The 14,462-nt window shown below is 26.0% G+C and overlaps 1 protein-coding gene across 1 annotated transcript; it reads right to left on the reverse strand.

Annotated features, from left to right (window-relative positions):
* Positions 1-7,858: 7,858 nt before the first annotated feature.
* LOC145835943 (uncharacterized) lies at positions 7,859-9,062 on the reverse strand. Its single transcript, XM_082943713.1, has 4 exons — positions 8,901-9,062; positions 8,729-8,786; positions 8,522-8,645; positions 7,859-8,100 (listed from the first exon to the last, which is right to left on the reverse strand). Exons 1-4 carry the CDS (start codon positions 8,972-8,974, stop codon positions 7,949-7,951), a joined length of 408 nt encoding a protein of 135 aa, XP_082799839.1. The 5' UTR covers positions 8,975-9,062; the 3' UTR covers positions 7,859-7,948.
* Between the last annotated feature and the right edge of the window lie 5,400 nt (positions 9,063-14,462).

The following is a 14,462-nucleotide window of genomic DNA, read 5'->3' on the forward strand; positions in this document are numbered from 1 at the left end:
TTATATTATAAAAGTGAAAATTACTTAGTATTATCTATATTACTTAGTAGATGATAATAGCTAGTTTTCTGTAACTTTTTTATTTATTTACATTACTTAAAAAAATCTTTGAATATATGAAATAACTGAATTTAGAAAAGTATCATTAAACTTGTTTTTTAGTCTGTTTGTTATGAGGGATGATTAATTAAACCAAAAATATTTACATACCAACATTAATTTGACATATAAAGCGTTTATTAGCATAAAATTTTTAGTGTTATAAACAAATTAAAGATCAAAGTTGTTTGAAAACTTACTGTTAATTTATAATGAAGACAAATATTATTATTTTTATAAAGTCATAACCTCATAAGTATATTTATTTTTATACTTATTATTATGCTTACAGAAACTTTAAATTTTCCTTTTCTTGTTCACTTTTTATTAAGTTTGAATATGGCTTTACCACTTATTTGAAGTTTAAAAATTGAATATAACATTGATTTTTAATTGATTAGCCCTTAAAAATTTTAGTCATAAATAAAATGTAAATTAAGTAAGACCGATCAATTAAGACTAAGGCATACTGTTTTAACCTGACTTAAACTCGGTTTATAATCATTTTATTTAAAATTTAAATAAGTATTTTAAATACGTATTTGAGATACTTTTAAACTTATAAATGATGTTATCAAACTGAAATGCAGAATGAAGTATAATATAAACTATTGATACTGTAACTGTATAAAAAATTGTCATTAAAACTGCTACGTTGCTGGTAAATCTTTTAAATTTTCTGTTTAGCACCATACAACGGTTAGTAAACTTTAAATGTTTTCAAATGACTTTTAAATTTTCAAACATAACAGCAAAACAATTTGTCACAAAGACACATCAACAGTGCTATAACATAACAAAGTATGCATTGTACAGTGAATATTTTTCAATAAAGTTTACTGTAATTGTATTGCTGTGTAAACAATATTTATATGTAACCAGCCTACTAATAATATTTTCTAAAAACGACAATGTATGTATCAAGTATTTTGTTGGCGAATTTTAAAACGTTCGTCGATTTTATGTTTTATTAGAAAAGTATAGTTATCAAAAACGTAATGTATGTTTAAAGTTAAATGTTTCTAGTTTTTTTTATAAATTCGGTTATTATTTGTGAGTAAATTTAGGGAGCGTTTAAGTTATATGCAAAGCATAAACTAATAGAGTTAGATTATTAACAAAAACGGTTTTTGTTTTTATTCAGCCGAAGGCTAATCCGGCCATATAAAAAAGCATGCCCAACATGGCCGGATTATCGAGGATGCACTGTATGTACATACTTTTAACATTTTAATTACTAATTTTTTCTTGAAAATTCTTGTATACTTAATTTTACCAAATTCTTATCTTAACAGTATTTATTTCACTTTTTTATTTAAACTCATTATAACGTATCCATTATCAAGCTTTAATACATGTAAATATTATAAGCTGTAGCTTAGTTAAACACAATAGTAGTTGAAAAGTGTGTTTTGAAAAATTTTCTACTTCAATAAAAATGCAATATGTTTGTCGATATTTTTTATTTAAAAAATTATATGGTTATGTATAAATAACTTATGAAATATTACGCTGTTTTTTGATAATTTTGAAAATGTAATAGCTTTTTTATTAATGTGAGAATTAAATGCATCAATAATTTTTATTCAAACCAAAAGTAGGTTTATGCAGGAGCCGCTCCGTTTCAACCCGCGCACAATTCCCACGCGCACAATTCTCACCCGCACAATTCTCACCCGATCAAATCCGACAACCGCTTACCGACCAAGGGTAAGGGTAAAGTGTTACAATGATAGTAAAATATAAATATATAGATAAAGAAATAAAGAAGAAAAAATTAAAAATTGGGTGGGAGTTGTGCTCGGGTCGGAGTTGTAAGTATACAATTTTTTGCATGATTTCATGTATCACTATTTTTTTCAATTTTCTTTTAACGTAGTTTAAATTTTTCAAAGGAATGCAATATCATTTTCGGTTTGATAGCACTTTTAAAAGAGGAAACAAAAAGAATTTTGAAACAAGTATTTCAAAAAAATCTTTAAATAAAATACATGAAATGCAAGCAAAACTACAAAACTTTAATTGTATTTTTTAATTAAATTTATAGATTACTGAACGAAATTAAAAATTTTTTCTACACCTTAAAATACTACTTAATAACACATAAGAATTTTAAAAAGTAGTTGCATGAATAAATGTTTTAAAAAAAAGTTTAGCTATGTTTGATAAACATATAGCAATATAAAATTACAATAAACTTAAAACTAAGTTTAAAAATAGCATAAAAAATAACATCAACAATAACATAAAACTTTCTTAAATGAGCGCCAGTGTAAACTTGCTTACTTTTACTTTTAAAAGAGGCTTACAACTTTTAAACGAATGCATGTTAGATAAATAAAAAGATTGATGTTTGTTTTAGCGACAAAAAATTAAGTTGAGTTTTGGTACTATTCACGTGCGTGTATGACAGTCGATCTAAAATTTAAGAGCTTATGTTCCATGTTTAAAAAAAGTTTGTCTTCTACGACTAACGCTAAATTTATCTAAATAAGACTGTACAGCTTGGTTCTACAACTTTTTTACACAAATTTTATCTAAATCGAAGATAGTTTAAGCATAAAAATTCAACTTAAATAAGATTTTCTGAGCATGTTAGGTAAAACCATGTAATTAAATTTTGTTTTTCTATCATCTACTTAAGTTTTTTAAAGCAGATTTGAGCTTACTGTTTTGCTTTAAAACCAAAGTATTAACATTTGGTTATGTATTTGGCGAAAATTATCATCTAAACTTGTTTTTAAAATTTGTGCACAGCTAAATTATTTTAACGTTATTTGCTGTATTAATTGTTTTGACGCTTGGACAAGACATTAAACTGTATCAAAGTGGTTTACGACTTGATAACCGAAAGGTTTTTTCTTGCACAAGGTCCTAGGACTAGTTACTTTGAACATTTTTTAGTCGTTCAATATACAGTTATAATCATTCACAATGTTTAAAACCCTAAAATATATGAAACATGGGTAGCTGTCAAATTTGCACGAGCGTACAAAATTGCACGAGGGGACGAAATTGCATGAAGATACTTTTGCACGAAGGATCAATTTTGCACAGATAGGCATTTCTGCACAGAGAAATTTTTGCACGGGTTGAATTTTTTTTTTAAACAATTTTAGTATTTTTTTTTAGTTTTTTTTTCTATCACTGTTACCTCTAACCCTTATTTTCGGTCGGTAACTTGTATTTTTATTTATTTATTATTTTTAATTAATTTTTTTTTGTTTATTTCATTTTTATAATAATTTGTATTAGTTGTTTTTTTACTATCACTGTTACCCCTTACTCTCGGTCAGTAACTTTTTTCTTCTTTTTGTTTTGTTATTAATTATTTTTAAGGTTTTTTATGTATTCTTTTTATATGTTTTTCTGTCTTTTTTTTACTCTGGTGCAAAATTGTAACTCGTGCAAAATTGACCCTTGGTGCAAAATTGTCTTTGTGCAATTTTGTCCCCTCGTGCAATTTTGTCTTTGTGCAATTTAGACCCGTCCCATAAAAATAGTTTTTTAGAACTATATTTGGCTTTTAATTATATAGTACATGTACTTAAAGCTTCAACGTCAGGAATAAACTGATAAATTATAGCTTATCTTAATAAAGAGCGAAACAAAATAAAATATGTATGATTTCTTATAAAGTAGTAAATTTTAATTATACATATTTAAAGCCTTTTGATAATTTTAAGGGTCGCATAAGCTTCAATTTAAAGTTTTAGCTTTATCATAAGTAAGTGAAAGTAACATAAACTTAAAAAAATCATACAAAAAGTATTCCTTATATGTTTAATGTATATTAAAGTGTAGCGAGCAGTTCAAAACTAAATTTAAACTATTTAAAATAACCATTCGTGCAAAAGTGACACTTCGTGCAAAATTGTCCTTTCGTGCATATTTGACCTTTCGTGCAAAAGTGTCTTCGTGCATATTTGACCCGTTCCAACTCAGCTGATACATTCTAGTTACGAAAGGTATTTTTTAGGGTGTTATGGTTGCAATAGTTTACTTTTGCAACAAAAAATTCGAAAACTTCTAAATCTGATTAATTTTTTTAAGAATACGTAAGCAATAATCTTTGGAAGTTTTTTTTTAGTGTTTTTTATAAGTTTATGTTCACAATACTTTTTGGTAGAAATTTTTTTTTATATTCACAAAAGTACTTTTATGGGTAACTTTTATAAAGCTAAAAGACAGTGTTTAAACAAACTTTTGAAATCCTAATTTAGTTTTTTACTTGTTTATTTTAGTATATATGTAACAATAACAAACAAAAAAATCCAACTATAAACTAACTATTTTATGGTTGTTTTTTAAGTTTAATTAAAACTAACTTCATTAAAGTCATTTATTCATACTTAAGCTTTACTTGTTTGAACTTATTTTTGCTAATTTATGTGTTTCAACTAAAAATACAACCATAAATAGACTAACTCTGGATAAAATCGTTTAATGAATGTCTTCTTAAATATCAGTTTTAGTAGGTTATTAGGGATATTTTTGCTCCATCTTAAACACTTATAAAAAGGCTAACCCATCTAACAACGCGTTATATGTTGCCTAGCAACAGGACTCGAATGCAAGACCAGGTGGCCGAGTGGTTAAGACGATGGAATTAACTTGCTGATAAACTTTTTTAACGAAAAAATGAAAGATTATATAAAAAACTAATAATTTGGATTTGTTTTTCATGAATACTTTTAAATGAACTAATCTAAACAAGGTTGATGAAATGCCATCTTTATATAAGAAATGATACTGAAAAACCTGAGGCAGAGACATGAATCAAGCGCCTTTGACCAATCGGCCACTCTACTGCACGATTTATAATTACAAACTGCGTTTATATATCAGTTATTTAGCATTATTACGTCACAAAGCACAGCTTGTTTAATTTAGTGAACACAAACAGCTTTCTTAATTGATGGTGTTGAAACGGTTAAATAGGTATTACTGATAAAACTTGGTATATAAAAGTTAATATTTACATAGGTTGGCTAAATTATCAGTATGTTAAAATATATATTTTCACAAGTTTAGTTCCAATAACTACCTTTATTTCTTTAAAACTAGTAATTTTAATTAACTTCCATCAAAAATTTTATATATCGGTCAATAAAAACTAAGCTCATTTAAATACATTTATTTGTTTTAAAAACTAATGTAAGCTTACAATAAAAATTTAAAATTTAAACTTAAAAAAGAATTAAATATTTTATTTATTTAGAATTTTAAGTTTATTCTGTTCATATAGATAATTACACAGTTTAAAGTTAAAGACTTTTAATTTTTAATTGTATGACGTTATGATAAGCTACTTATGTTAATAGTGGCTTTTTAGTCAAAATTAAATCTATATATCAGTAACACCTACTTAAAGAGATTATTTTTCTACAATTAGCTATTTTAAATTGCACTTAAAATTAATTTTACATAAATATAGTATAAACTAAATTGAACTGATTTAATCTGTCAAATGTGTATATTTAAAAAAAATTATTTGATTTACAAATATTTGGATTCCTAATTTTTCATTAAAAAAACGAAAACTGTGATTTCTTTTGAAAAAAAAAACTTTTCTTTTTGAAAAAAAGTAGTAATCCATAATTTTTTCTAACTTTAACTCAAACTTTTAAAGTAGTCAGTTAAAAAAATGTTGGTATTGAAAACTAATAAAATTATTTTTTTTAATACGTAGCAAAGATAAAAATTTAATATATAGTGTTTTACAGGTACTATATAATAAAAAAATATACATCATAAAACAAAAAAACTCAATGTTTGTATCGTGATATTTGAAAACACTTCACTGTTACATAAAGTTCAGTACAAAAAAATAATTGAATAACAAATGCAGCTTTATAAAACGTCTTGCAAGACAAAATAATGAAAAAGAAGTTTTCTAAAATTATAAAATTTTTAGATAGCTAAAGCATTTCTGCTACTGTGCAAATTAGTTTTTTTTCTGATTTTTTAAGGATTTCCTTACCACTAATAATTAACCTTTATAGATTAAACTAAATTTTTAATTTACGTTTATAGTTATAGAATTTAGTTTTAAAGATATTTTGATACAATTAAACATAACTTCAAAAAAAAATTCAAACTATGTTAAATAAAGTTCAGTACAAAACTAAAATTCTAGTGGTTATAAAATTTTCAAATTGAAAAAAAAAATTATTTCGATATTTTAACATTTTAAGACTTTGGTCTAGTAGTGCTACTATATTAAGATAAAACATATAAATGTTTAATTTGATTTAAAATGACAGCTTAAATAAAAAATTAAATTTCTGCTCAATAATGAAAAAAAAATAATGATTTTAGTTTTTGAAAAGCTTTTAGTGAGAAATTTATAAATGAAAGCATAATGTTGATAATATATTTATAAACCTATTCGAAATGAAATAAAACAACTTATAAATATTTGGCCAAATAAACGCATACTTTTAATTTAACGCTTAACGATTTCAACTTTTGACAGAAAAAATTTTATTCTGTGTTTTTCATATTGAGTAGTTAACGTTTATGGAAATAAATGTGTCTTAATGGGTTCTAAACAGATCTTCCACCTTGAAGTAGAAGCTCACAATTACTCGCTATAGTAAAGTTATTTTTTTACTACCAAAAAAACTTAATATAAAACCATAAAAAAAGCAATGCACCCCTGACATTTGAATTTGACAGGCGCTTTAACCAACTAAGCCATGGCGCTTCTTTATAAAATGCTAATAGTTCGGTTTATAAACACCACATTATTACGTCACATATACAACTCAGCATACACCAGGGTCAACAAAGTGGGCCAAGTGGTCCCCTTGGGGGCCATTACTGAAACTTGGGGGTCCATAAACATTAATGCGATTACAGGGGACCATAAAGTCATAATTTGAAACTTATACTAGATATGCTGGAGTTGACGAAGAGGAACAAAAAAAGTATTAGACGATTTTAATGGTAGTTTTGAAACTTATACTAGATTTATGGAAAAATTTCAGGAAATTTAGGGGTCATAAGCTGTTTTTTAATTATATTTCTCTCTTCTGTAGTAGAAAATATAACACAAGTCGTTTTATTTGGTTTGTTTCTAGATTTTGACTTAATTTAAATAGAAATACACTTTTTTAGGTTATATAAAATTGCAAAATGCATAAACATAAAATTTATATTTTCTTTATTAATATTCAAAACGACATTAAAACCTGTTTTTGAACTATAAAACAACGTGATTAAGAATAATTATTCTACCAAAGTTTGTTTTTGTCTTAAAAAACAACAAGATTTTTTTTAGAACTCGAGTGTGTCAAAGATTTTCCAAAAAAAGTTTTAATTTTTTTATGTGTTGTAAAATTAACCACAACTTAAACTAGGTTTTCCAAAACTTATCTTTATAAACACCCCTTTTTCAGAAAATTTAAATATGATCGCTCTTAAATATGATCAATAAAAAGCCTAGAAGTATCTACTTAAACTTAGATTTTATTGTTATACGAACATTATGGCCTCTTTACAGCTTATCGACTCTGACTTGCTGAGGTGGCCCCCAAGAGGTCCATATGAATCTTTTTTAAAAACCCTTAAGTGTACTATTGTTAAAATATTAGACAGCTTAATATTATTTATTGAAAAGATGTAGAAATTAAACAACAACAGAGGTCATACAACCGCATAATGTTTGTACAAAACAATGTGCTTTTCTGTTAAGTGTCGTTCCGTTCAACTTTATAAACGTTTACGTTTACCTTTTATAAAAATAACAAGCGAAAATATTTACACGTTGATTTATTTAAAGTTATGAAAAACAATTTCTACACTTTATTGTTTTTTCAATGGTGAACATCAATCCGTACTTTTTCTACAATTTATCTTCCAAAAGCTCAAGAAGTTTCAGGGTTTCTTCATCGAGGTTGATATCTTTATTTGTTACGTCATCAACATCATTTGCGTCTTGTTCTGCTTGATTGACGTCTTCTGCGCTCTCATCAAAATTCTTGTCAGAATTTTCCGCTGAAAAGTTATTAAAATTTAAAACTAGAAAAAAAAACAAAGTACAATATTTTTAATCGTTTTCTTTTTTTTAATCTAACTTAACTATTTAGAAACAGTTAAGCTTTTTTCAAACCAAACCAAGTGCTAATACTAGGGATTACGCATGATACGCCACAATGGTGCAAGGTAAATTATTAAACTGTCTAGAATGTCGTTTTATTATAAATTTAGTACGTATTGATATTAAAATTAACAGAAATCATAAGTTAAAACATCTAAGTCTCAAAAATAACTGTACTTCAGGTAATTCATGTTGTCCCCTATGACGCCAATGAATGTCGCCAATGGCTTAGCCAGAAATAAAAGTTGCCTATCGAGATAGCATTAAGTAGTTTCCCCCAGACCATCACAAGAAATTTATATATTTGTTAACACATACCTTCTTGTTGATCTAATATTTCTTTCATGTCATTGACCATTTTGTAAGTCGCATATTTTCCAATCGAATCAAACATGTCATTTAAAGCTTCATTAGCAGCAGATTTTCTGTCGGCTACTTCTGCCTGAAATAAATTTTTTTGTTATATTTACTAAAAGCTAAAACATTTTTAATTACTGTAAAACTTTGACAATTAAAAGTTCTTACTTCATCTCCGAAATGGCGAAGTCCGTAGCTAATTCCAGCATGTAGAGCATGCCTCCCGCTGTTTGAAAAGTTTTAAATGTTTTAGTGCTCAAAAAAGAATAAAAAAAACTTTATTTTGTTCAAGTTTTAACTTCTATACTTTTGTATGTAACAATTTTAAATAAAAACTTACAGTTTTCTCCAAAAACGGCCACAGTGTGCAGTTTGTACTGCCAGAACAATAAGAATAAGTGCTACCAGCTTCATTGTACTATCAAAGTTTGCCTGTTTTTATGATTTTAAATTTATTTTAATGTTCTTGTTTGCAAAATTACGATTAGCTATTAGTAGAATGTAAAGAATTTATTGTCAATTTGAGACTAAAGTATAGTTGTCATTCAAAGAGTGCTTTTTATAGTTTTACTCAAAACTAAGTAAACTAAATATGACTTATATTTTCACTTTATCACAATTTTATATTGTCTTATTTCCGTGTTTGGTAAAAAGAGAAACTTGAAAGGATATTGCGTGTTTTACGTAATAAGGAACCTTTTAATCAATTTAACTTATAAAGGAAGACTGTTATATTATTTAGTGCAATAAACTTACCTTTCACGTGTTTCCTGCACGAATATACTGTTACAACAAATATGATCTTACTTGAAATGTTTTCTTTGTTGACATTTTTTTAAATTTATACCAATGCATTTAAATGTTTTAAAACTTTATTAGTATTTCTTTTATTTTCACATTTAGACTGGTTGAAAAATATGTAAGTTACAAATAAAACTTGTTGGCCAGAAAAGTTTTAATAACTTCGGGTACTAAACTAAATTAAGCTGAAAAGAACGAAAAGAAATGAATGTGAGGTTTAAAGTTGAAGCGCTTCGTAAAAACATACTGAAAAAGTCCTATATCTAATATATTAAATAATTTAAAATCAATACATCCGACAGATATTGCGAAAAAGTTTACTTTATATTTTTTATCTAATAGCAAAACAAACACAAAATCTTTTGTAGTTATTAAAAAAAAAAGGTTAAAACTTGTTATTGTTATACAAACAAGTGTGAATACAATTAAATATTGGTATTTTACTTTTCAAAATATATATTTAATTGCTTAAACGAATGAACTGAGGTAAGGATGATTTAAATCCAACGATGAAAATGAAGACTAATTTGCACTATTTGTTTATATTATAAAAGTGAAAATTACTTAGTATTATCTATATTACTTAGTACATTATAATAACTAGTTTTCTGTAACTTTTTCATTTATTTACATTACTTAAAGAATTCTTCAAACATATGAAATAACTGAATTTAGAAAAGTATCATTAAACTTGTTTTTTAGTCTGTTTATTATGAGGGATGATCAATTAAGCCAAAAATATTTACATACCAACGTTAATTTAACATATAAAGCGTTTATTAGCATAAAATTTTTAGTGTTACAAACAAATTAAAGATCAAAGTTGTTTGAAAACCTACTGTTAATTTAAAATGAAGACAAATACTATTATTTTTTATTAAGTCATAAGTATATTTATTTTTATACTTATTATTATGCTTACAGAAACTTTAAATTTTCCTTTTTTTTGTTCAGTTTTTTATTAAGTTTGAATAAGGCTTTACTAGTTATTTAAAGTTTTAAAAATGAATATTACATTGATTTTTAGCAGTGATGTACCGGACCCGGATCCGGACTTTTTTTTCAAATTAGGATCCGGCCGGACCCGGATCCGGACTTTTTTTTTCAAAATAGGATCCGGCCGGAACCGGATCCGAACTTTTTTTTTCATATCAAGATCCGGCCGGATCCGGATATGAGACAAAAATGGCAATATCCGGCTGGATCCGGACCCGGATAGTGAGTCCGGTACATCACTAGTTTTCACATAAAAAGTAGAGCTTACATTTGTAGTTTCAAAATTTCATTTCTATAAAAGCTAAAAAAAAAAACAATGATAACTTTAAATTAAGTATAAGGAAAATTGATAGAAAGATAAAGTACATCACAGAAACAATATCTGGTAGCTAAGATTAAAATCTATTAAATAAGATCAACTTGTAAAAATCAAGGAGGACCCCCCCCCCCCCCTATAGCCTTACCAATCTAAAATCAATTAAAATCAAGTTCTTGAACAAAATTAACTAGAAAATCACAAAATATTGAAAACTGGATCAGCTTAAACTCATTCAAAATCTAAAAGAAAACTAGCCTGAGTTTTTCAAAAAATCTTAAAACTAGCCTAACAATTTGGTAGTAAAGTTTTTAACTACATAGGTAAAGAATTGCATTTCTAAAATGTTTATTTCATAGTTTAAATGTAAACAAATGTAAATTAGTCACGTGTTCAAAATGAGCCAATCATGGTAGGTGTTTAACTTTAAATGACGAAAATGACTCTTTTTAATTTACAAAGAGTTTGTTTTAAAAAAAATACTTTTCTGTATACTCTTTTTTACTAACTAGATCCGAATCGGCCGGATCTCTGTTAGGATCCGGCCGGAACCGGATCCGAACCTTTTTTCAAATTAGGATTCGGCTGGAACTGGGTCCGTACTTTTTTTTCATATCAAGATCCGGCCGGATCCGGATATCAGACAAAAATGGCAATATCCGGCCGGATCCGGATATCAGACAAAAATGGCAATATCCGGCCGGATCCGGACCCGGATAGTGAGTCCGGTACATCACTAACTTTTAGTTGATTAACCCTTTAAAATTTTGATCGTAAATAAAATGTTAATTAAGTAAGACCGATCAATTAATACTAAAGCATACTGTTTTAACCTGACTTAAACTCGGTTTATTAATCATTTTATTTAAAATTTAAATTAGTATTTTAAATACGTATTTGAGATACTTTTGAACTTATAAATGATATTATCAAACTGAAATGCAGAATGAAGTATAATATAAACTATTGATACTGTAACTGTATAAAAAATTGTCATTAAAACTGCTACGTTGCTGGTAAATCTTTTAAATTTTCTGTTTAGCACCATACAACGGTTAGTAAACTTTAAATGTTTTCAAATGACTTTTAAATTCTCAAACATAACAACAAAACAATTTGTCACAAAGACACATTAACAGTGCTATAACATAACAAAGTATGCATTGTACAGTGAATATTTTTCAATAAAGTTTACTTTAATTGTATTGCTGTGTAAACAATATTTATATGTAACCAGCCTACTAATAATATTTTCTAAAAACAGTAATGTATGTATCAAGTATTTTGTTGGCGAATTTTAAAACGTTCGTCGATTTTATGTTTTATTAGAAAAGTATAGTTATCAAAAAAGTAATGTATGTTTAAAGTTAAATGTTTCTAGTTATTTTATAAATTCGGTTATTATTTGTGAGTAAATTTAGTGAGCGTTTAAATTATATGCAAAGCATAAACTACTAGAGTTAGATTATTAACAAAAACGGTTTTTTGTTTTTATTCAGCCGAAGGCTAATCCGGCCATATAAAAAAGCTTGCCCAACATGGCCGGATTATCACTGTATGTACATACTTTTAACATTTTAAACAAACTAGTTTAAGTTAGAGCGTCTTAAAAAATAACATAAAATACTTTTTCATAAAGAGTTGTACAATATTTTATATAAGTTTTCATTTATAACATTCTTAACAATAAACATATGTCAAAGTGTTTATGTTTAAATTAGGTTCCAAGTAATTCCTTTAAAAACGACGTTTTGTAATTTAATATACTACTTTAATATATTATGTGTAGGTAGTGTATTATTTTAGTAAATTTAAGTCTTTTTATATTCAACATTTCTTTTTAAAATAAAGTCAACATTTTTAAAATCTAGAATTTTTCTTATCATTAAAAAAGTTAGCATACTTACAAACTACTAAATATAATAAAGTTGCCTGAAATTAAGCAATACTTATTTTTATAGCATTTTAAGTACCTATACTGTTACCCTTTAAACAGTTAAACTCAAAAAATTAGTTTTTTTTCAAAATTTTCAAACTTGTTAAAAAGAAAAAGTTTTAAATAAAAAAAAACTGTATACCTTTTTGGGGTACAACATTTAAATAAAAATATCTACAAATACATTGCATTTTTATTGAAAAGATTGTTACAATACTAACTTGTAGAAACTGTTTTAGTTTTTTATTTTTCATTTAGTTTCATTTTGATATTTTTTATTTAGTCTACTTCAAGTACTGTTTTTTAATTGCGTAAGTATATTTTAGTGTAATTGTTCTTTAATTCTTTAATGGTATAGCATTATTCCTTTTGAATTAGTGCATTAATTTAATTCCGATAAGTATACTTTACTTTAAACGTTTTTATAGCCTTTATATATTTATTATTTACGTTTGTATAATTTTGAAACTTGTTATATGTATTTATTTCATTGTAATATCCTGTTACCATGTCAAGTTTTTATTTACTTATTTTTTCTTAAAAATTCTTGTATACTTAATTTTACCAAATTCTTATCTTAACAGTATTTATTTCACTTTTTTATTTAAACTCATTATAACGTATCCATTATCAAGCTTTTATACATGTAAATATTATAAGCTATAGCTTAGTTAAACACAATAATAGTTGAAAAGTGTGTTTTGAAAAATTTTCTACTTCAATAAAAATGCAATATGTTTGTCGATATTTTTTATTTAAAAAATTATATGGTTATGTATAAATAACTTATGAAATATTACGCTGTTTTTTGATAATTTTGAAAATGTAATAGATTTTTTATTAATGTGAGAATTAAATGCATCAATGATTTTTATTCAAACCAAAAGTAGTTTTATGCAGGAACCGCTCGGTTTCAACCCGCGCACAATTCCCACGCGCACAATTCTCACCCGCACAATTCTCACCCGATCAAATCCGACAACCGCTTACCGACCAAGGGTAAGGGTAAAGTGTTACAATGATAGTAAAATATAAATATATAAATAACGAAATAAAGAAGGAAAAATTAAAAATTGGGTGGGAGTTGTGCTCGGGTCGGAGTTGTAAGTATACAATTTTTGCATGATTTCATGTATCACTGTTTTTTTCAATTTTCTTTTAACGTAGTTTAAATTTTTCAAAGGAATGCAATATCATTTTCGGTTTGATAGCACTTTTAAAAGAGGAAACAAAAAGAATATTGAAACAAGTATTTCAAAAAAATCTTTAAATAAAATACATGAAATGCAAGCAAAACTACCAAACTTTAATTGTATTTTTTAATTAAATTTATAGATTACTGAACGAAATTAAAATATTTTTCTACACCTTAAAATACTACTTAATAACACATAAAATTTTTAGAAAGTAGCTGCATGAATAAATGTTCTAAAAAAAGTTTAGCTATGTTTGATAAACATATAACAATATAGAATTACAATAAACTTAAAACTAAGTTTAAAAATAGCATAAAAAATAACATAAAAAACAACATAAAACTTTCTTAAATGAGCGCCAGTGTAAACTTGCTTACTTTTACTTTTAAAAGAGGCTTACAACTTTTAAACGAATGCATGTTAGATAAATAAAAAGATTGATGTTTGTTTTAGCGACAAAATTTCTTATAAAGTAGTAAATTTTAATTATAAATATTTAAAGCCTTTTGATAATTTTAAGGGTCGCATAAGCTTCAATTTAAAGTTTTAGCTTTATCATAAGTAAGTGAAAGTAACATAAACTTAAAAAAATCATACAAAAAGTATTCCTTATATGTTTAATGTATATTAAAGTGTAGCGAGCAGTTCAAAACGAAA

This window comes from Thalia democratica, chromosome 5 (genome assembly GCF_965202585.1).
Source record: "Thalia democratica chromosome 5, ktThaDemo2.hap1.1, whole genome shotgun sequence".
Classification (NCBI taxonomy): Eukaryota; Metazoa; Chordata; class Thaliacea; order Salpida; family Salpidae; genus Thalia; species Thalia democratica.